Below are 25,130 nucleotides of genomic sequence, written 5' to 3'. Positions count from 1 at the left end.
TTTAAGTAGTTAAAGTGTATATTTGATATATATTGTACCTTCAGTTGTTTGGATATTACATTATAATAATAGTGAATTTAACCCAACTGAGAAAACAGGAAAGAAATGGCAACCAAATAAGCCATTCAAAATTTCAAACTATAATTTAATACACTAATTTTTTCATTGATTAATATTCTTGGATTAAGATTTTTTTATAATTAAACGATTACAAAATGTACTTGTAACACAGAAGAGACTATACCAGATTTCATCTCAGAAGAAATATCAATTCTTTCACTAAGTCTTATGTACGTGAGCCTCCACGCAACAAAAATATTTTATGTTCATTTCCATGATGACCAAGAACAGTGAACAGAATGTGGCTTGGTTGATCTAGGGTAAACCTGTGAAGTTCAGAACTTTGTTCTGGTGACATCACTCCTGCTATTTAACATTCAGATGGCAATTCTTTCCCCACTTTCAATCATCTAACAGACTTCTGTTATCTACCTTGTTCCCCTTCACCCAAACCTGAGTGGAGCTGATAGAAGCTCTTTGTATATGGTAACTCACTCATTTCTCTTTAGTGTTAGTGTACTAGTTCAGCCAAGCATTAAGTTTCTCTATAATTGTGAAATAAAACTGTTTCTTCCTGAAAGTTAAATAAAGAAGGGAGCCTCCAAATGACACTATACTGATTGAAATGCAGAATAATTCTGAATGGAAATATAATGTCATGTTTTGAGGTTGTCTGGTGGGAATGATAGGCATATATAAACAGAAAAGATAGACTGTCTTTTGTTTCTCTGTAATGGTAATGTTGAACAAGGAGCTGGTCTGATTTTATCTTCTGGAGGTTTACGTCACAAAAGGTTTGGGATGTGGGTGGGCATATCTGGGATACTAAAATATTTTTGAAGTACTTATTTTTGTGTGACACCATGTAAATATAAATAGTTTGTAATATGACAATAATAATCTTCAAAGAAATAGACTTGCAAGTAAGTTTAATAGGGAAATACATTTCCTTAAAAAAGAATATGAACTTTTTAGTAGGATATTGAATAAATGTGTCAAGATATATGATATCTAATATATCTTTTCAGTTATAAATATTCATAAAAGATATAGGATTTCTGGAATTGTTTTAGAGGTAAAAGGGACAGAAGGCAAACTATAGTAAAGGAAGAGTTTTCAGATATGGCAGAGTAACTTGTTCTCAGAACAAGTCTCTTAGAAAAATTAGAGAATTTACTTCTGTTTCTTTATATAAGAGAATGGAGAGCTACACAGACAACCTCAGGTCTTGTAAGGCTCAGAAACCTGGTGAGAAGGGTGAGCTGGGAATAGCATTGGAGGACATTCCCTCACATTCCCTTGGAGGAATTTAGTTTTTAGGCGCACAGAAGACAACCACAAACTGGATAGAGATCTAAACTGAGGGGCGCCTGGGCGGCTCAGTCGGTTGGGCGTCCGACTTCGGCTCAGGTCATGATCTCGTACTCCGTGAGTTCAAGCCCCATGTTGGGCTCTGTGCTGACAGCTCAGAACCTGGAGCCTGTTTCAGATTTGGTGTATCCCTTTCTCTCTGCCCCTCCCTTGCTCACACTCTCTCTCTCTCTCAAAAATAAAATAAAAGCATTAAGATAAAATTTTTAAAGAAATCTAAGCTGAGATTTTGGTCTTTCTTAGGTTCTATAGAAACGAGGTGGGGGCAGGAAAACCTAGGGACATTAGAAATAATCTTTTAAAATGCATAAGGAAAATTTGAAAAAGCAGCCAGATAAATAAAAGGCACATTATTTTCAAAGGGAAAACATTTCATCAGAAACCATAGAAGGCATTATACAATGCAATGACATTTTTAAAGTGCCAAAAGAATGTATGTGTGAACCTCTAATTCTTCACCCAGTAAAAATATTCTCCAAAAATGAGGATGAAATAAAAATGTTTCCAAACAAACAAAAAAGGAGAGAACTCATCAACAGTAAATGTGCATGAACACACATATGAAAAGAAATTCATTAGAAAGAATAATGATCCCAAAGAGGAGCACAGAAATGCAAGAAGGAAGAAAGAGCAATGGAACAGATAAGTATATGGGTAAATCTAAATAAATATGACCTGAGAAATGACAATAACAACCTCTTATGGGCTCAAAAAACTAGATCTAGAATTGAAAATTATGACATTGTGGCACAAAAGTCAAGGCAATAGTTTCAAATGACATGAAATAGCTTTCATATCTTTGCATTTTAAAGAAGTACTACATATTAATAACTAATGATGACAAAGAGTAGTTAATGGGCTATTGCTCCCTGTCATAACAAAATGTGTAATAGAAGTGAAAGTATAATGTGTGAAATGGAATTGAAAATAAAACATTATTGTAGACATTGTTTTCCAATATATTTGCTGACGAAATCACTACTCCAAAATATGGATATCCTAGACTAGCACTGTCCAATAGAAATATAATGAGCCTATGACCATATTAAAAGGTAAAAATAAACAGATGAAAATAATCATAATGGTATATTTTATTTAACCCAGTATACCTGAAATACCTGTATTAAATGTATTACATTTAAAAAATATTATTAATCAGATATTTTATACCCTTTTTTTTTGTCAAACTAAGTCTTCAAAATCTGGTGTGCCTTTTAGACTTACAGCATATATCAATTTGAAACAGCCATATTATAAATGCTCAATAGTCACATGTGACTAGTGGCTAACATTATGCACGGCAGAAGTCTAGGCTGAAAGAATAGACTCTGATGGCATCTAGATAAATTTGATCTACTGCTCCAACAAGTAGTCTAAGAATATATCAGATATTAAACTCTACACTTTATTATTTTAATAAGTACTTTTTTGTTTATAATTCTTTAGAAATTAATATAATCTCAGTATGTTCCTGAAATACAATGGCATTTTGTGGTGTGGATACTGAAATAAAAAGCAGTCTTTGTCTGGAATATAATAACATCAAATTATTCAAGCCCAGGCCTACTTTACACACACACATGCACACACACACATGCAAACACTGAAAAGTCTAAACCACTGTTGGTCATTACCATACACTCTGTGTTTAACCCATATCTATTAACTATTTACATAAGAATATTCTTAGTCCAAGCTTGTTTGATTATACAATTTGTTTGAAAAAGCCAAAATGTTTCACCGAGCTGTGATCTCACAATAAGTGAGTAGAACATGGCATTATTTTTTAGATTCCTTTGTTTTAAAAGATAGGTTAATTTAACAAAGGCTGTCAGCTTCACCTTATTAAGGTAACTCTTCTACCTTAGCATTAAAGACAAATGAAGAGTAGACTTCTAAAAAGGAAAATATAATGGCTATTTTTCACCAGTCAACATTTACTTCTAGCAGCATACAGAGTGGTCCCTACTAGATATGTTAATTACTCTCTGTAGTTATAAACATAACCGATCTCTAGAACAGGGATACAAATGCATTGCTTTGAAGATAAAAAAAAATATTTGTCTCAGAGATTCCATATGACAGTTAACTTATGGATTGTAAAAATGTGGCAACCCTATGATTCAGTGAGAACCAGCACACTTACCATTTAGAAGATTTTACTTTGCTTCCTGAGCGTTTTTGTTTGGCTTTTTGTCCTGTAGTAAAAGTGTTTTCTCTCTTGATCAGGGAAGGATTTGGTAGAGTGACATTGAAGGTCCTCTTCAGAACAGAATGTCTTAAAAATGGACTGAGCTACAGATATTCAAACAAAAGAATAGTGTATTTTAATTATGTCATTGATAAACTTTGAAAAATTATTTTTATAACTCTATAAGGAACTCATTAATGTAAATAACTTACAATTTATCAATACCACTCATTAATATCATACACATTTAGATTCCTAAGGTTAATATCTATAAATGTGCTTTAAAGTAAAAAATAATTACCAGTCATCAGGTTAACTAAAGCATGTTTAATAGTTTTGCCAAAGGGTATACATATTTGAGAGAGACAAATATCTTTTGTGAAACTTTGAACATGTTTTTAAAATAAGTATATAGCTTTTTGTATATATTAATATCAAATAATCTTTATTCCCAAAATAAATTTTGCTACCAATGAAGGTAGATATTGACTTTTCAGATGTTCCTTCTCTTAACATTTATCATTTCAACGAATAGTGATTAAATATATATAACCTGCCCAAAATTATATTTGGTACTATGAACATGCAGTAACGGGATTAAGTCCATTTACATTCACCATTCACTTACCAATGAAAACATTGAGAAGGCAAAAATCTAAAAATAAAAAAAAAAAAAATCAAGAAATAGTGTCTGATTTTCATTTGTTGTAAGGGGTGTCTACTAAATCACTTGCAAAAAGATCACTAAAAACAAAATTATAGAATATTCATTCAACTCATATTCATTGAGGTGCTTCCTATAAAGTAGGTACCAGTCCTAACATAGTGCTATTGACACTTAACTTTTGTTTGTTCTCATGCCCCTCTCTCCAAGAACACAGTACAAAAGGATACATAAAGAAATTGGGAATTGAGATGAGTAGTTAAGTATGAATTGTTGAGAATACTGCATTCTCAGATTTATAATTTTCATTGTCTGCATGTTATAGGATGAGAGTTACAAGTTTAGAGTCAGCTTCATGTAGAAGGATAATTAATAGAACTCAGTGCATTTTTGAACTTGGACACTTCAAATGTCTGTGACCTTTGGAAGGTTATTCCCCTTCTCTGAACTTCAGTTTCCTCATTTTCAAATGGAGTTAATGTCATCTACCCAATACCTACTTTCTAGGTATATTAACTGAATTAAAGTATGTAAAGTAATCTTTGTTCTAGAGAAGCAATACACTTAATGGTTAAAAGCATGGGCTTTTGGTTGTAACCTTATCCTTGCTATCTGCTTTCTGCGTGTCCTTAAGTAACTTAACCATTCTCCCTGTGCTTTGTTTTGCACATTTAAAAAACAAAGATGATAAAATAGTAACTATTTTGGAGTATTGTTTTGAGAATTAAATTAGTTAATATGGTTTAAATGTATCAAGCCTGCCATACTAAAACATCATGTATGTTTCAAGTATTATTATTATCATTATCTTGTATAGTGTCTCCCCAAAAGTAAATATTTAAAGCAAGTTACATAAAAATAAATTTTCATTCTTATAGCTAAAGAATTGTGAAATTAGCCCTCAGTCTAGTACTGGTCTGAAAAAACACTGAAAATTCACTGTGATATATTATTCCAGCAGGACAAAATTAAAAGGAAGATCATTTTCATGATCAAAAAACAGAGAACAGAGTCTGGCAATCCCCACACCTTGTTGTCAGAAAATATAAATTTTTCATAGATATCCTCTTTTAAACGCATTAGTAAACAGAAATATATTTATACATTTCCAATAAATATAAAGCAGCATACGGAAAATAACATTAATTTGAATAATAACATAAGGGAAAAGTGCTAGTATTTATAACATAAAACAATAAATACATTTCAGGAAAAATGTAATAAAATTAGAACTAAATAAAGCTGAGTTTATTTTTTTTTATTTTTTTTATTTAAATACTTTTTTAAAACGTTTATTTATTTTTGAGACAGAGAGAGACAGGGCATGAGCAGGGGAGGGTCAGAGAGAGAGAATGGGAGACACAGAATCGGAAACAGGCTCCAGGCTCTGAGCTGTCAGCACAGAGCCTGATGCGGGGCTTGAACTCACGAACCGCGAGATCATGACCTGAGCCGAAGTCGGACGCTCAACCGACTGAGCCACCCAGGCGCCCCTAAATAAAGCTGAGTTTAAATGTCAATCATTCCAAAATTTTAAAAGAGCATTTTAAAATAACTAGTAAATTAAAGAAAATATAAATATTTTAGAAAATAATACAAAAGAATAACATCAACATTCACAGAATTACAGTCATAATCCAAATGTTTCATAATTTAAAAAAGGAAAACTGGGGAAATTCCACTTATTCCTCCTTTCTTTCATTCATTCCACAAGTGAATATCAAGTGGCTACAACATGCCAGGCACTGTACTAGGGTCTAATGATAAAACTGCCAACAAACAAGACAAAATTCCAGGCCTTGTGAAATCTACTGCCAATAATCGAATGATCGAATATATAAATGTAAAATCAAACAGTGATAAGAACTCTCAAGGAAAGCTACCCAGAAAGAAATAGGAAGACCTGACTAAGTAAAGGCAATCAGAGGCTTCATTAAGGGAGTGATGATAGAATGGAAATCTGAAGGAAGGACAGACCCTAGTTAGGCTACGATGAAGAGGAAGATGGAGTGAGGTAGTCCAGGTTCAGAGACCAACATAAGCAAAGACCTATTGCACATTCTAGACACTGAAAGAAGACTAATGGGCCTTGAGTGACATAGAGGAAGGGAGGCATCATGTAAGGTGATGATGTAGAGGTAAGTAGGCCATGTTAAGAATTTTAGTCTTTGTGCTAAAAGTGATGAGAGACCATTGAAGCCTCCTAAAAAGAGGATGAGAGATGATTTTCAGATTTGTTTTTTGGAAAAGTTATTCATTAATATATTTTGCATTAATGTTTTTATTGTACAGATACTGAGCATCATATGTATACTTATCTAATTATTGAAATGATTTTGTATCACTAATTCCAATGGGAATTATTTATTTTTGTTTGTTTTTTTAAATAAGAATTACTCAGCAAGAGGCTTTCAGATTAAATTACCTTCCAGAAGCAGGGAAGACTCTACAAGCCTACTGCTCAGAGAAGAATGGGTTAAAGATGAAAATGACAAGGTTTTGTACAAATAGACTATTGAGAGATTATGGCACAAGAGAAGGATCCAGGGTCAAGCCACTAAGAACTCTAAAATTCATTGCCATGTATGGGGAAGGAGCCTATAAAAGATAGAGAAATGGAGCAGGTGGAGAGATTGGAGTAGTTATCAGTCAGGGAAGCCAAGAGAAGAGTGCACAAGAGAATGTACTGAGATTTCAACCCTGCTGAGAAGTCTAATAATAAGTACACTGACAGGGGCACCTGGGTACAGTCGGTTGGGCGTCCAACTTCAGCTCAGGTCATGATCTCACAATTTGTGAGTTTGAGCCCCGTGTTGGGCTCTGTGTTGGTAGCTCAGAGCCTGGAGCCTATTTCGGATTCTATGTCTCCTGCTCTCTCTGCCCCTCCTCTCTCTCTCTCTCTCTCTCTCTCTCTCTCTCTCTCTCTCTCTCAAAAATAAATAAACACTAAAAATGTTTTAAATAAAACTGACAAATGTTCTTCATACTGAGAGAAAAGAAGCACATTGATTAACTTAGTTGAGGTAAACTAAAGTGGTTATAAGCTAGACTGGAGGAAATTGAGAAGAGGTAAGGAAGTACAGCATTAAGGAGAAATTTTTTTTTAAGACATAGCTTCAAAAATAGAAAAGAGAAAGAAATAGCTAAAGGTAAATGAAGGTTCTGGAAATATTGGTATATATATATATATATATATATATATATACACACACACACATATATATGTGTATATACATATATATTTAGCAGAAGAGATTTGAAAGTATTTAAGAGACAATGGAAATCATCCCATGATTGAGAGTGAGAGGGGATAACGGATGGTGAAATGTTCCAGAAAATACAGCAGCAATAAAATCCATAGCTTGATACGTGGAGGAAAAAAAAAAAAAGTTAGAGAGGGAGGGAGCCAAATCATAACAGACTCTTAAAAACTGAGAATAAACTGAGGGTTGATGGGGGGTGGGAGGGAGGGGCGGGTGGGTAATGGGTACTGAGGAAGGCACCTTTTGCAATGAGCACTGGGTGTTGTATGGAAACCAATTTGACAATAAATTTCATATTAAAAAAATACATGGAGGTATTGGTATTAGAAGGAAAAAAGGAGTAATCTTCTATTGTAATAGTTGAAAAGGATTAAAAGATAAATCCAGATGCATATAAATTTATAAATTATATAAAATGTAATTGAGGGAAATCCCATCTGATATCTTTTTGTTTGTTTTTCTCTATAAGTGGCTTCAAATGTTCCTCTTACTCATATTCTCATGGAAATGACTAAGGAAATATACGATTACAGAAAATCATGTGTTAGTGTTGAAAAACAGGGATAGGACATTTATCTGATGAAAGAATTACTGATAGATATAATAGTGATAGGAATGGACTGACGGGGGCTTTAGAGGGCTGCTGATTTAAGCCTCCCATCTCCCGTCTTCAGCCAAGTTCCAAGAAAAAATACTGACTTCCAGCGTTTTGTCATTCTTGATCTAGAAATGAGGAAGTAGTATGGTATCATTGGGAATGAAATACTGGAATCAGTAGTTTTGAAAGGCCCCAAGTTTCAATCCTGGCACAGTACATAGAACAAACTTAGAAATGAGCATGGCCAATTTTATTTCTGACTTTAGAAGTCAGACAAAAGCCAAGATTCCACTATGCCTGCATCTGGGAAGTAGAAGTAGAGTAGAGGTATCAAGCTTTATCTATAGCAGACGAAATAACTGAAACTCTTCCCATGGCTATTCACCCTACTAGTTCTTTCTATACCTTTCCCCAAAGGTTTCTGGACCCCAAAATTGAAGGTCCACCTAAAAAATATTTAGGGAGGTGGTATAGCACCAGATATTATAAAATAATATAAATCTATATATTTAAAACAATGTGGCTCAAGCCCAAAAACAGGTGGTAAATTCAGCGGAAAAGTAGCTTGCTAGGCTTAAAATAAACATAAGCATTTAGCATATGGTAAAATTGGCATTTCAAGTCAACAGGAAAAGGATGCACTCAAGGGTTATTGGTACTGGAATAATTAGATTTGTAAAAATAAAATGAGCATCAAAAATATGATGAATATATGAAATATATCTTCACATTATGGGCTCATGAGACAAGTTATATCAGGCCTAGGATTTTATTTTTAGGAAATTATTCTTATTCTTCATAAATTGGTACCTGAGATGATTTTTTATTGTATTGTTTTATATGAGAATGCTAAAAAGTCTTCAAATTTCTAGAAAGAACTGATAATGTTTTGTAAATTAATTTCAATATAGAAAAAAAATAGAATGCTGCCATGGTCGTTCTATAAAGTTAAATATATGATTCTAAAACATGGCTACTGTTCACTATCAAAAAATATGTGCACTATCCAACAGCAAGAGTTCCCATAGAGCTACAATAATCAAGATAATGTGATATTGGTGAAAGAACAGATAAAGAGATAGATGGAACAAAATAAAGAGCCCAGAAAACAATCCACACAAATATAGTCAACTGATCTTTGACAAAGGAGCAAGGACAATACAATGGAGAAAAAATTGCCTTTTCAACAAATGGTGCTAGAACAAGTGGATATCCAAGTGCTCAAAAATAAATCTAAACACAGACTTTACACCCTTCACAAAAAATTAACTAAAAATGGATCATAGACCTAAAGGTAAAATGCAAAAATACAAAATTCCTAGAGGATAACATAGGAAAAAAATCTAGGTGACATTGAGTTTGGCAGTAACTGTTTAGATACAACACCAAAAGCATGACCCATGAAAGAAATACTTGATAAGCAAGACGGCCAAAATTCAAAATACTGATGTCACCAAATGTTGGTAAGGATGTGGTGCAACTGGAACTCACTCATTGTTGGTCAGAATGTAAAATGGTGTAGCCGCCTTGGGAGAGAGTTTGGTGGTTTTGTACAAAACTAAACATATTCTTACCATACAGTCTACACTCTTTGGTATTTGCCCAAATGAGTTGAAAACTTACGTCTACAAAAGACCTGCACACAGATGTTTAGAGCAGCTTGGTACATAATTGTCAAACCTTGGAGAAAACAAAAATACCTTCAGTAGGTGAATGAATAAATAAACTAGTACATCTAGCAATGGGATATTATTTGGTGCCAAAAAGAATGAACTAACAAGCCATGAAAAGCCATGAAGGAACCTTAGATGCATACTAGCTGACAGAAGTCGAGCTTAAAAGACTGCATAATGTGTGACTACAACTGTATGAGATTCTGAAAAACAAAACTATGGAGACAGTAACTAGATAACTGGTTACCAGGAGTTAGTGGGAAGTACGGGTGAATAAGAACACAAAGAAATTTTTAGAGCAGTGAAACCATTCTGTGTGATACTGTAATGGTAAATACATGTCATTAACATTTGTCCAAACCCATAGAATTTACAGCATCAAAAGTGAACCGTAATGTGACCTATGAACTTTGGGTGATAATGATGTGTCAGTATAGGTTCACTAATTGTAATAAATGTATCCTGTGCTGCAGGATGTTGATAGTGAGGGAGGCTGCACTGGGGCAGGGAGTATATGGGGCCTCTCTGCATTTTCCACTTGATTTTGCTATGAACAGAACACTACCCTAAAAAAGTCTATTAAAATATGTGGAGTGATTCCAAAATTCATCTGAAAGAGTAGACAAAAAAGAATAGATTGGTAAATTTTTAATAACAATAATAAGCTTTCCTGTTACAAATTAAATAATTCAAATAGCCATAATGATTAAATTAGAGATATACTGGTATGCTGTTTGACAAATGTTTGGATGGAAACTTTTTATTAAACTCAAATGTTGCCATGTCTTATATGTTTCCATTCTAAATTCTAAGTTACCAAACATTTGTACATGTAATTTCATTTCATCTCTTTAATATACATTAAATAAAAAATAAGACATTTATGGTAAATTGTTCAAGAATGGATCTATACATTATTATCACTGAGGATGGTATGAACATAAAATAAATGGTTAAAAATCACTAATACTGCAAATAATTTGCAGAAGGAGAATGATAAGTACATGAAGAGAGACAAATTAGGTCTGGAAAAGACTAAAAAGCTGGACTCTAAATTAAACATTAAATCTTAAACTGTGACATTTGAGAAATGGGGTGATGTTAACAGGAATCTAGAGAGACACAAAATTTAATGGCTCAAATAACCACGTTGAAGAAGTGACAATGATCAAAGAGCTAAACTTCTGCAGTCATTACACTGTTGGGTGAAAGAATGAAGCACGTAATCATATGTTCTTAACTGTGCATAACATCTTCTAATTAACAACTTGCTTTCTTTTGAATCCTATGCAAGCAGAAGTAAGAAGATTGCCATCCTTGCTATATAGAAATGAAAACAGTTATTTAGTATTCCAAGCATTTTCCACCTAAAGATAGAATGAATATGAGATGGCTCTTAAGTGTATTTGATCTGCATTGAAACCATGTTCAGATCGTGGCTTTCAGAATACAAAAATATCTGAAACTACTCCTCTGCAACAGAGTCACCTGATGTCCACTTAGACTTTTATATTCTGTGTTGTATGGTTTGCAAAGCTGATTTAAAATTAATCTGAACTAAAGAACAATTTATATATGCCATTTCCTTGGAATTATGATGAATGTGTTTGAAATTTGAATTACAATTGAGATAAAGTCAATACAATGTTAAAAGCTGTGTTTTCTTTCTCAAACTCATAATGAAATAAAAGTTAAAATGGCTCTATTCTAATTTGTCATGTCCATAGTTTTCATGAAATTATAAATAATATGGTATCTATTCATTATGTAAAGTAAAACACATTTCTTAGGACATTTTAGTCACAAAGTGTCATTAGGGTATTTTTATTCTTATGTTCAGTAGGATAGCAACTGTTGTATTTTTTCTGGGGTGCTTAACGTCTTTCCAAGCCACAGTGGGATATTAAAAACACAAAATGCATTACATTGTTTTCTGCCAGAGGGTGATGAGATGACAATGACCTGATAACTTTTGTAATAGTGATTAGAGGTATGCATTTAGAATAAAGAATAAGGAAGTATTGAAACTAAGTCTACTGAATCATAGCTTCGAAAAGGTCAATGTCCTGAAAGACTGAGGAACTAGTATAGATTAAAGGAGACTAAACAAGCATGGTAATTAGAGATAATAGATGATTCTGGATGTAGAAAAATTAGAATAAGGACTGCATTACAGATAATGGTATTGTCACAATGTAAATTTTGCAGGAATTGATCATTGTTTTATTGTTAATATCTTTGTTGTCAGAAGATATGTGCTGAAGTATTTAAAGGTAAAAGATTGTGATAACCGGTTACACAATATGTAACTCCATCATCATCATCATCATCATCATCATCATATGTAAATATGTATGTATATACATGTGTGAGAGTGAGTGTATAAGAGAGTGAGAAACAGAGAGAAAGATAAAAAGAGGAAGAGAACAAATGATACAATATGCTAACAATTGGTATTTGGAGTTGGAATTTTTTCAAAATAAATGTTGAAACAAAATTCAAACTCAAAACATACTCTCTTTTCTATGACTCCCAGTGTTCAACTGCCCTTTTGCTAATATCCTGGTTATAATGCCACCTCCCCTGCAATCAGGAGTCCTCTGTCCTCTACTCAATCCTACACCATGTGCCTCTTTTTCACAGTATCAGCTTCAATGGTGGTTCAGATTTATCTTTCTCTTAGAGATTTGTAAAAACTCTATTATTGGGCTCATTGGGTCCTCCTAACCTTCAGGTCTATTTGAATTAACTTCATCCAACACCCTTATAAGTACTGGAGAGAAGTTTGTGATTTCTATTGCCTGTTGGTCTTGTTAAGTAGCACGGTCCTCTGGTATTTTTTCTCTTTCAAATAATTAGAGAATGAAGATTAAAGAAACACTAATTAAAAAATAAAGCAAGTTTCATTTACTAAGTGTATAGGGAGGAATGAGGGGTGGAAGAGAGGAGCAAGAGGGAGAATGACAATGAGACCAAAAAAGAGAGGAGAGTATGAATGACATATGCTAACAGTTGATGTATATAGTCATTCTACATCTTCCATGGCAAAGCACCTCACGGTCGGGTAACAGGTAACTGAATTACACACTTAGCACAGAAAATTAGCTACAGTATTTGTAGAAGGAAGTCTCATTTTCTCCTCTTTTGTCAGCCACACTATCACATCTACCCCCCTCCCTGCATCTGTACCTCTGATATCTCCACCTTGAGTAAGAGGAACCCCATTTAGGATTTCCGCATTGCTCCCAAACCCAGTATTTCATAGCCTCTCTCTCTGCTTTTTCTACTTATTAAATTTGATATCATATATTTTATTTTGTACCTTGCTTTATTCCTTATCTAGATTAGTAGAAGTAGTTTTTGTCTGTTTTGTTCTGTAGTACTTACAACTATGCCTGACATGGAAACCTGACAGGTCTTCTTTTTGTTTGTTTTAAAATTCTGAGGACTTCAGGTCCTCATTCATTTCTGGAAAATTCTCAGGTAAGATTATTTGGGTATCTCTTCTCCATTTTCTTTATTTCCTTTTTTCTGGAATTCATATGAGACATGTGTTTAATCTTAAATATTCTCCATGTGTTTAGGTAAATGTTTATTAAAGCATGGAGAAAAATGCACAAATAAGTATAATGTAATGTATCTTCAAAAAGTGAACATTGCTGTTTAAAAAGCACCCAGATCAAGAAATAAAACATGCCCAGTCCGCTGGAAGGCTCGTGCATGCCCCTGCCCAGTCACAATTCCCCATATTCACTGCAGAGTCTACAGGTCACAAGTATCCTGACTTCTAAGACGGTTACAGGATCATCTTTGCCTGATTCTAAACTCTACATAAATGGGATCACAAAGAGGATCCCTTCTGTGTCTAGCTTCATTCATTCAGCATTATGCATAACGCGGTCGGTATGACATTCACTCTGATTCTCTTTTACATTCCATTTTAAAAAATATACCACAATGTATTTTATCCATTCTATTTCTGATGGCCATTTATGCGTTGTTTCCAGATTTTAGCAATTATAAATAATGCTGCTATCCATCAGTGTGCATGTCATTTGGTACACATATGTATGTATTTCTGTTAGTTATATGCCTAGAAGAGTAACTGCTAAATCATAAACTATCTGTACTTTATTTTTACAGAATATACCAAATAGTTTCCAAAGCATATGAGAGGTTCATTTTTTACCACATCTTTTCCAAGATATGATTGTCTTTCCCCCTACCCACCTTATACATCTTAATGGGAATGAAGTAGTATAATATTGTGATTTTAATTTGGTTATCACTTATGATGAAATGGAATATTTGTTCATATGTTTATGACCATTTGGATATCCTCTCTTCTTAAAAATGTGCGTGTTTCAGGGAACCTGGGTGGCTCAATGGGTTAAGCGTCCGACTTCAGCTCAGATCATGATGTCACAGTTCGTAGGTTCGAGCTCCACCGTCAGGCTCTGTGCTGACACCTCAGAGCCTGGAGCCTGCTTCAGATTCTGTGTCTCCCTCTCAATCTGTTCCTCTCCTATTCCTTCTCCATCTACATAAAAATGTTAAAAAAAAATTAATGTGCCTATTTCAAGTCTTCTCTCCATTTTAAATTGGGTTATCTGCCTCGTTTTCATGGATGTGTAGAATTTCATTTCCAGATGTATGTGTTGCAAGTATCTTCATCCCTCTCTGTGACATACCTTTTCATTCTTTTAGTGATATCCTTCAAAAATAAGTTCTAAATGTTAACGTTATCCAGTTTATCACTTCCCATTATTAGTTAGCATTTGTAAGTCTTGTTAAAGAAGTATTTGACTAGCTCAAGTTCATGAAGATAGTCCTGTATCTTCTTTTCTAGAATCTTTTCTTAGATCTACAGTACATCTGAAATAGACCTCATATGCGATGTAAGACAGCAGTCAAGATTCTTTTTTTTCCTATATGGGAAACCAGTTGAATGAGCACTGTTTAGCGATAAGACCAACTTTTCCCACTGTACTACATTATCTTAAAGAGAAGTCTATTCGTAAGATATGTCTTCTCTTTCATTTGTCTCTTTATTTTCCATACTACCTTACCTACAATAGCTAGCTACATTCTTATTCCTAATTGTGTTGGCTATCAATTTCCATATACATTTTCAAGTCAGCATGTCAATTTCACACACAAACTGCTGAGATTTTTAATTGGGATTACTTTGACTTTAAAGAGCAATTGGGAGAAAACTGACTCAAAATATTTAGACTTCCACTTTGTAAACATATGTTTCAATTTATTTGATTCATTCCTATTTTTTCTCAATAATTTTTGTAGTTATCTCTTTAGAGATTTTTTATATACATTTTAAGTTTTTATTTAATGTACCCTACAATTTTTCATGTCACCGAAGTTTCGTTTAAAATTTTTGTTTTCTAACCATCTGTTGCTGATATCTATAATATAATTTATTTTTGTTCATTAACTTTGCTAAATTATTTATTTATTAATGTGGCTTATCTATAGATCATTTTGGACTTTTTAAATGCATGTTATCTTCATATGGTTGCAATTTTATTTCTTCTTTCTAATATTTGTACTCTTAATTTCTTTTTTATTCTGTCCCTTATTGTATTGACTAAGAATCCCAGTACTAGGTTAAATAGCAGTGGTCTTAACACTGGTTATAAATAAGGAATCAGAACATACCACCCCAAAATATGTCACTTTGGCATATTGATTAGGAATAGCAGATTCAGGAAGGGCTCTCTGCCTTCTCCCTTTTTACCTAAAATCAGGTTATAAATTTCCCATGAGAAAGGTGTCCTCCCTGTACCAGGAAGAGAGGAATATCCTTTTTATCAGTGACAGAAATGAATCTGTAGAAACAAACCTTACTAAAATAACCTTATCTTCCATTAGTTTTCTCAATATATTTCCTAGTCATTTTCCCACAATTTACTGTGCCTAGCCCAAACTCCTTTTTCTTTTGTCTTGTCATATCTTCATGATTTATCACTCTTTGTTAAAATGATATATAAGAATCCTTTCTTTGGGGTATTCATTTCCTTCCACGAAACTCCCCCACCTATGTCACATAGAAATATTAACATCAAATAAAATGTGTATGCTTTTTGTCTTATTAATCTATCTTTTGTCAGTTTAATTCACAGGCTCCAGCAAGTATATCAGAGGATAGAGGAAAAGTCTCCTTTACTAGAGGAGTAGACCACTTGCATCATTCTCAATCATGGATGGATAGCTTTCAACAGTTCAGCTGTAAGTATGGCTTTTAAAAAAATATTCTTTATTGTATTATGGAAGTTTACTTTTATCTCAATTTATTGAGAGTGTTTATGATAAATACACACGAATTGTATCCACTTTTTCTCAGTCTATTAAGATGATCACATATTTTTTCACCTTTTCCTACTTTTAAATGGTAAACTACAATTCTCATATTTTAGTCTTGTTACTCTTGTTTTTCTGGAATATTCTCCATGTTTTCAAAAGTTTTTAAAAATATTTTCCATCCATTCATCTCTTTGAATTGTATTCTGATTCCTCACATTAACTCATTACTCCCTTAGTTCCTCAGTTGTGTCCAACCATTACAATTTTTTATTTAAATAAATTTATGTATATGTGCATATATAAATTCCAGAAATATTATTGATGTTTCGTAAACACTTTAGTTAAGAGTAATTTTAGGTTTACAGAAAAGTTACCAAAGATAACACAAACAGTTCCCACATAAACCACATCTACTTCTCCCTATCGCTATTATCTTACATTAATATATTTGCTACCATTAATAAACCAATATTGATGTGTTATTATCTACTAAGACCATATTTATTCATTTTTCCTTAATTTTCACCAAATTATACTTTTTCTATTCTAGAATCCCATCTAGACTATCACATTATATTTACTAGCTATGTCTTTGTGTGACTTCACAGCTCATTCCTCTCTGTCATAAATATTATTCAAGTATGTAGATACATCAGTTTGTTTTTCCATTCACCTATTGAATGACATCTTGGTTTCTTCCACAATTTGGCATTTATGCATAAAGTTGGTTTAAACATTTGTGTGCAGGTTTTTGTGTAGACATTGGTTTCAAATCAGTTGGGTAAACACCTAGGAGCAAGATTTCTGGACTGTATGGTAAGACAAAGTTTAGCTTGGTAAGGAACTGTCAAGTTATCTTCCAAAGTAGCTGGACCACTCTGCCTTCCCACCAGGAATAAATTCCGTTCCTGTCCATGTTGCTCCATATCCTCGCCAGCAATCTGCATTGCCAGTTGTTTAAATTTCAGTCGTTTTAATAGGTGTATAGTGTATCTTATTGCTGTCTTGATTTGCATTTCCCTAATTACAAATAATATTGAGCGTATTTTTATGTTTATTTGCTCTGCCACTGTGCCTGGTATGCATTACTACATAGTAGTGGTAATAAATAGTGGATGAATAGAATTATTTCAGAGAATAACTGTAAGGAATAAATACATTATCACATAGGCATATATTAATAGTCATAAAAGGTCATGTTTACGCCCACTCTATAACTCTATAATAACTATAGCCTTCTTAACACATGCACCCTTAAAAAAAAGTCACCTATATTTTTCTGTGCCTCATTTTTCTTCAGCTGTGATAATGTTTTAGAATTGCATCAGGCAAGGTCCTGTCCCTGGTGAGTAGACCTTTTACTGTGGAAAAAGCTCTGGGATTGTTTCGCAATGGTTTCTCCCCTTACTAGATTTCTAAGGGGATCTTTCTAAGATCGTCATAAGAAGACTCAGGTGGTGAAGTAACTGAAGAGGAAGCCCATGAAAGTGTGGCACCCCCTTAAGCTTGTATCCCCAGGACTTTCTCACTTTCAGGCTAGTGCACGCTCCACCTCCAGCAATTTGTTGCACTTACCATGTAAGTATTCCCACCAGTTTATGGCTCCAGTGGCTTCTGCTCCAGGTTAGTAAATCTCAGTTGCTGTGTATCTCTGGATGTGTCCGTCCCTTTAGATATCAGAGTGGTGGTTGTCTCTGCAACTTTGGTTTTCAGATGGATCTAAGAAAAGCCACTGATTTTCACTTGGTTCATCCTTTTCTTGAAAACACAGGACCAATGGTTCACATGTGCTGCATGTATTAGAGCCGAAACCAGAAGTCCATGGGTATTTTCAAAATCTTTAAAATCTTTGTGTGTGTGTGCTTCCCAAATTTTTCATCTTGGTTTTTATTAAATCATATTATTCATGTGTATTTGATAGTCTGTTATCAGATTGCTTCATCATATATTCTTGAGTTTGCTAATTCTCCTGTTGTTTACATATGTTTATTCTCCCTCATAGTGGTTTGTGATGTTTTATTGTGAACGAATTTTCAGAAGTTAAGAAAAATCTGTTCAAAACTGAAAATAATCCGACAGAAAAGTTTTGTGGTTGCTTCTACAGGATTCTAGGTTTATGAGACACAAGGTTTAAAAATAATTATTTATATCTATTTATTATTATACCAGAAGTTAATAAAAAGTAGGCCCACACCTATTGTTTATGGGAGGCCTATGATTTATATTTCTCCTATTAAATACTGAGCCATACCAACCTCCAGCCCCAAAGCTGGAGAGCCTATCTCCGGGGTTGAAACTTTTGCAAGTCTACACAGCCATTCTGAGTATATAATTGACAGAAGTTGGGTCTCACCAACATCAGTTTAGTTTTGAAATATCTGTTTATTTCCTAATCGTTGTGCTGTGCATTCCTTTGTGTATATATTGTCCTTCTGCCACTTGCTTGTTTTTGTGTTACATACAAATGGTTACACAGATTATATAATGCAAGGATTTCCCCAAGGCTATTGAAACCTTTCACAAACATATTTTAGGGCTGCATCATATGCCACTGTGGTTAGGTCAACATGTAATTTATATTGCTTTCAGTTTTTCACTTTTAAAATAGATGATTAGACATAAACTTATTGAGCCAGAGGGAACCATATTTTGAGTTTTTTGAGGCCTAATTCATACTGCTATCTTCCTCATCATATACTTCTGTCATTATGCATTTTTCTGAACAAAAATTTTTGCTAATTGTAGTGTCATCTAGTTCTTTTAATGATTTTGCTTTGATTACTAGTATAAATTTACTAGTATAAAGTCTAAATTTTACCTTTACCTAACTGTAGTTTCTTTTGGCTGGGCCTTAGAATTAAATTGATCTAAGACAGATTAACAGAAGAAAAGCATATAAATTTATTTAATACAAGTTTTTCATGAAATGGAGGCCATAATAATAAGTGAAGACCCCAAACTGGAGAAACCTACAGTCTTTTACATTGGGTAGAACAGTGAGGCAATTGCGAAAAAGTAACTAAAATATATGGAGAGGCTAAAGGAGGGTAAGAATTATTTTAACAAGGCCTGTTTATATAGTATTCTTTTAGTGTCAACTTTTTATCCTTGATGACAAGAATGTTACTTTCTTTTTGGTATAGGAGGACCATCTTTCAAATGGGATTTCATCTCCTGCTTTTATAAGAAAGGAAAGTTACAGTGGTTTTCTTGTATTTGCCATTCATTAAGAGCATTTAATTAAAAATAGTCAAACTGCCAGAGCGGAATAATTTTGGATTGGCATGTTTCAGAACTCCTTCACACCTAATGGAAATAATTTTATATTTCTTTTAACTCTTAGTGGGAAGGTTAAGAGCATGTTCTCTTGAACCACATTTTCTAGATTTAGAACTAAGCACTGCTTCTTAATAGTTTTATGAATGGGAATAAACCCCTGATGTCCTAATGATCCACATCTGCTAGTTATCTGTGGTATTTGCTAATAATATTTTTCTATTTCTATTTAAAGATTTTAAATGTGTTTGTTTACTTTTCATACAAAAGTTTTTACTTTTGAGATGGATAAGTCTGTCACATTTGTCTTTTGTAGGGTTCTTCCACTGCTTTTATGGTTATATTTTTCACACACTCTGAGAGTTTAACAAAATCATCCAAAAGTATATAAACACCATAGTAAAAATGTTAGAATAAAAGTGAGCTACTTAAAATAAATAATAATGAATAAAAAAGGAAACCAGTGATCTTTTCTCATGTCCTTTCAGAAGACTAGATCATAGATTATTCAATGCCATAAATCATGCATTCAAGTGTGAAATAGGATTACCTATAAGTTGAGAAGTAGTATAGAGTTTGTTAAAGATATTTGCAATAGACTTTTTAGCACCCATGCTGGTATAGTCAAAACCCACAAATGTGTGAAGAAAAAAAATAGTTAACATTTTAGTGACATTTTTTAAAAGTTCACAACATTCAAAAGAAATATTATAGCTGAAAAACGGAAAATGACTAAGTTATCTCCAGTAACTGAAAAAGGTCATAAGAATTGTGTAGCCACTGAATTTAACCCCATCTTATGGGGAAACCTTAACCAGACAGTGCTTTGACATTATTACAGATAGAAATTACAAGCCAGAGTCACTGACAATGTTTAAACTCTACCAATATAATCATTTTTAGTTTTAATAGCAACTATAAAAGAAATTTTTCATTTTTAAAATTATAATGATAAAAAGTATATGATTAAAAGAATATAAAATACTTTAAGTTGTATAAAGGTATACACATTCATAGTTACATATCACTATAACCGAATATTCTTCTTTTTCATATAGAAAAAATTCCAAAACTATCATCATTAGTTTACTAATGGCAAAAATAGAACAGATTCACTAAATGGATGATTCACTAAAAGACAGGTACACACATTCATAGTTACATATCACTATAACCAAATATTCTTCTTTTTCATATAGAAAAAACTCTAAAACTATCATCATTAGTTTACTAATGGCAAAAATAGAACATATTCACTAGATGGATGATTCACTAAAAGACATTTTCAACTTTAAAATAAATCACATGAATAATGGGATTAAGAAATCATTTTACATTCATATAGTATTCATCTTATATGAATAGCACATATTAATAATAAAGTAATTTTTAAAATCTATTGAAAGGGAGACCAGTCTGTTAATTGATTGATTATATTAAAAATGGAATTGGAAGGGGCGCCTGGGTGGCTCAGTTGGTTAGGCTTCCAATCTTGGTTTCGGCCCAGGTCCATGATCTCACAGGTTCATGAGATCAAGCCTCAAGTTGGGCTAGGCACTGACAGCGTGGAGCCTGCTTGGGATTCCCTGTCTCCCTCTCTCTCTCTGCCCCTCCCCCACTCACACTTGTTCTCTCTCTCTCTCAAAATAAACAAACATTTAAAAAATGGAATTGGAGAAAAAACAAGAAAACTGGTAAATAGGTTGAAAAATTTAGGCTCTTGTGGTGACTAGGGCAGGAGATCAGTGTAAACTCAGAGTAGACAAATGTAAAATAATCAGATTGTGATCAAGGAACACTGCCAGGAACTCTATACTAAATAAAAGACATCCCATGGTTCAAATAAGAATATGACTGATGCTGTTATTGAAACTGCTTTGTAATTTTTTTTTACGATAGAACTTTGTTTACTGTAGTACAAATAGATTCTCTGCTTGGTAAGGCATCTGGAATACTGCGGGCAACAGAGAATAGCCATTATATTCTCTCTAAAAGATGAAAGTAAGGTGATAGGAAAAGGAGGTACAGCACATTTAAATGATTATTCTATAAATTCTCTTAAACATTAATCTCATGATTAAATTCTACTTTAACAGCCTATCCTTAATATCTTAAAAACAAGGTAAACTAAAAGTAAAGCCACTATATCTAGGTAAATGTTTATAAGACTCTAAGAAAGTAGTGTATAAAATATTTCTGCAAAATGTTTTAGGTTTGTTGCTGTTTTTTTTTTTTGTTTTGTTTTGGTTTGGTTTATTTGTTTTTTGCCATTTAATGATTACTTAAAAAATCTGTGACAGTGAGGGGAACATGGCTGGCTCAGTATGTAGAGCATGTGACTCCTGATCTCAGTGTAGTGAGTTTGAGCCCCACATTGAGCACAGAGCTTACTTTAAAAATATATTCGGGGCGCCTGGGTGGCGCAGTCGGTTAAGCGTCCGACTTCAGCCAGGTCACGATCTCGCGGTCTGTGAGTTCGAGCCCCGCGTCGGGCTCTGGGCTGATGGCTCAGAGCCTGGAGCCTGTTTCCGATTCTGTGTCTCCCTCTCTCTCTGCCCCTCCCCCGTTCATGCTCTGTCTCTCTCTGTCCCAAAAATAAATAAACGTTGAACAACAACAAAAAAAAAAATTAAAAAAAAATTAAAAATATATTTGACAGTGAAAACTTGTGTATTTAATTTTATCAATATTTGAAAACAATAATGGAAACTAATTTCTTTGGGTGTAAAAAATTCATGTTTATGTACCACCAAATGTCTGTTGTTTTTTTTTAATTAATCGAGGGTAAACGCTCTCTTTTCTTTTCTGATTGACAATTGGGAAAAAATGAAAAACTCCAGTAAGAACTGTGCTGTCTGGAAATGAGAATTTCACTGGTAGGTTGCTAAAATTGATGTCATCTAAGATGCAAGGTCCTAAAAAAAATCAGTCTTCTATCCTTCTGTTTTTTTTTTTTCTCAAATTCCTAAATACATAACATTTGCTACCATATCAGTTTCAGTATCTAGAGACAGTGAGATTTTTAGAATAAAAGATATTTAAAAGTGATAGTGTATAGTTCCAACAGTTTCTCTGGAAGTGGTCGTTATAAACCTCATCCCTAGACTACTAATGTTTTTTCCTCTGTCCTATAAAGTCTATAGGGCAGCAAATCAACTCCTTGCTGGTCCAACTTAATCCCATTTCCCCCTCCTTAGGCAGAAAAAGTTCTTCCATGTGTCAAATAGCCTATGGTAATTTTGCCTAACCAGTAGAATTGGCAAATGAAGAAAAAGATATTTGAGAAAAGTGTTTTATTTGGTCAAGCTGCTTTCAGATTTCCCATAAGATAACTAAACACCATGAACTCCCTTCTCTCTTCCATCTGGCTTGGTTTTCCACACTGAAGCAAAAACTACAACAGAACCCAAACAAAACCACATACAACCGAAGTTTAATACCTTCAAAACATTGTAGTATGCTGGCGAGATAATTAAACTAGCTGCCAATTGTTTAGGAAACGTGGGTCAGAAAAACAAAGGTGGGAAATACTCCCACACAGCTAGAAGGATTTTTTTTTAAATCAGGCAAACATATATGATTATGATATTCATGAAGTATTATTAAACATCCACCTTCTTATTGGCTTAACAGAGTGCTCAATTTTGTATAATAACAACCCAATAACGTTTAAAAAAATTTTAATGCACATTAATATAGTAAGGAGCTGAGTTCACACTTAAGAATTTGGATTTAGAATCACTGTGGTCACTTTGTCTTCTTTTGGAATAAAAATGAACCAAAACCTGAAATGATGTAATATTGACTCAGGATAGTCTGTTATATCTGGAAGAGAATGTGGAGGAAAACATTGGGTTTGTCCAACTAGATGTGGCAGTGATGTACAGGAAAAAATCAGATGTAACTCATAGGATGTTGCTAGAATTCAACAACAGAGTGAGTACAGTGGGAGAACCTATTCTGACAGGAAGATACTAGGTTTAGTTGTGGACATTTTGAATCTGAGATATCTGAGGGACAGCTAAGACAATGAAGACAGCAGGCAGTTGTATATTTGAGTCTAGAATTCACAGGGTAGGAAAGGTAAAATTAGTTGCTTCTGACCCATGATTATAAAGAAGACCAAACACCACACACCCCAAAAATAAAAACAAACAAACAAACAAAAAACAGAGACAGAAGCAACACCACAGGGAAAGAACAAGCTTAAAGAATCAGAAAGGGAATCTGGAAAAATATCACATAAAGACACAGATAGAGAAAATACAAAAGTTAAAACAGTGAGGCAATAATCTATATGCCAGGAAGTCAGGAGGGCAAGAGTGAGTTGCAAATACCTAGAAAAGCTTTTGTTATTCCTTGCCTACTTGTATGTGCCAGTCAGGGCATTGTGAGGGAATGATCTGATAGAATTTAGATGATCAATGGTTCACCTGGGTGGCTCAATCGGTTGAGCATCTGACTTTGGCTCATGTCATGATCTCGCGGTCTATGGGTTCGAGCCCCACATTGGGCTCTGTGCTGACATCTTGGAGCCTGGAGCCTGCTTCAGATTCTGTGTCTCCCTCCCTCTCTGCCCCTCCCCTGCTCATGCTCTGTCTCTCTCTCTCTCTCTCTCTGTCAAAAATATGTAAATATTAAAAGAAGAAGAATTTACAAAAGAGGAGACATGGCGGCGTAGGAGGACGCTGGGCCACCGCGCGTCCTGCTGATCACTTAGATTCCACCTACACCTGCCTAACTAACCCAGAAAACCACCAGAAGACTAGCAGAACGGAGTCTCCGGAGCCAAGCACAGAGGAGAGGCTCACGGAAGAGGGTAGGAAGGGCGGAGAGGTGGTGCACGCTCCACGGACTTGCAGGAGGGAGCCGGGACAGAGGGGCAGTCTGCCGGCAAAGCAGGGCCCCGAGTCTGGCTTGCAAAAGCCAAGGGGCCGGATGGAGTGTGTTCCGACAGCAAGCAGGACTTAGCATCTGGGAGGTCATAAGTTAACAACTCTGCTCGGAAAGCGGGAAGGCTGGAGGACAAAGGGAGGGAGAGTTGCTGAGCCCCAGGACGACAGAGCTCAGTTTGACGGGGAACAAAGGCGCTCGCCAGCGCCATCTCCCTCGCCCATCCCCCAGCCCAAATCCCAAAGGGAACCAGTTCCTGCCAGGGAACTTGCTCTCTCCAGGCAAATACCCAACACTGTGCTTCTGCGGAGCCACCCCTCCAGCAGCGGGTCTGACTCCCTCCGGCTGCCACAGGGCCCCTCCTGAAGTGGATCACCTAAGGAGAAACGAGCTAAGCCTGCCCCTCCTGCCTCCATGCACCTTGCCTACCCACCCCAGCTAATACGCCAGATCCCCAGCACCACAAGCCTGGCAGTGTGCAAGTAGCCCAGATGGGCCACACCACCCCACAGTGAATCCCGCCCCTAGGAGAGGGGAAGAGAAGGCACACACCAGTCTGACTGTGGCCCCAGTGGTGGGCTGGGGGCAGACATCAGGTCTGACTGCGACCCTGCCCACAAGCTCCAGTTATACACCACAGCACAGGGGAAGTGCCCTGCAGGTCCTCACCACGCCAGGGACTATCCAAAATGACCAAGCAGAAGAATTCCCCTCAGAAGAATCTCCAGGAAATAACAAGAGCTAATGAACTGATCAAAAAGGATTTAAATAATATAACAGAAAGTGAATTTAGAATAATAGTCATAAAATTAATCGCTGG

General features: G+C 34.7%; 1 protein-coding gene across 4 annotated transcripts in view; it reads right to left on the bottom strand.

Moving 5' to 3' along the window:
• Positions 1–25,130, bottom strand: part of STPG2 (sperm tail PG-rich repeat containing 2) — a 635,506-nt gene that overhangs the window by 77,594 nt on the left and 532,782 nt on the right. For all 4 annotated transcript variants that reach the window (XM_045056062.1, XM_045056065.1, XM_045056064.1 and 1 more), the window contains one exon: positions 3,578–3,726. In XM_045056062.1, coding sequence (XP_044911997.1) covers positions 3,578–3,726 — 149 coding nt within the window. The remainder of the gene's footprint in view (positions 1–3,577; positions 3,727–25,130) is intronic.

Source organism: Felis catus, chromosome B1, assembly GCF_018350175.1.
Source record: "Felis catus isolate Fca126 chromosome B1, F.catus_Fca126_mat1.0, whole genome shotgun sequence".
Classification (NCBI taxonomy): Eukaryota; Metazoa; Chordata; class Mammalia; order Carnivora; family Felidae; genus Felis; species Felis catus.
This window is presented reverse-complemented; position numbering and strand designations above follow the sequence as displayed.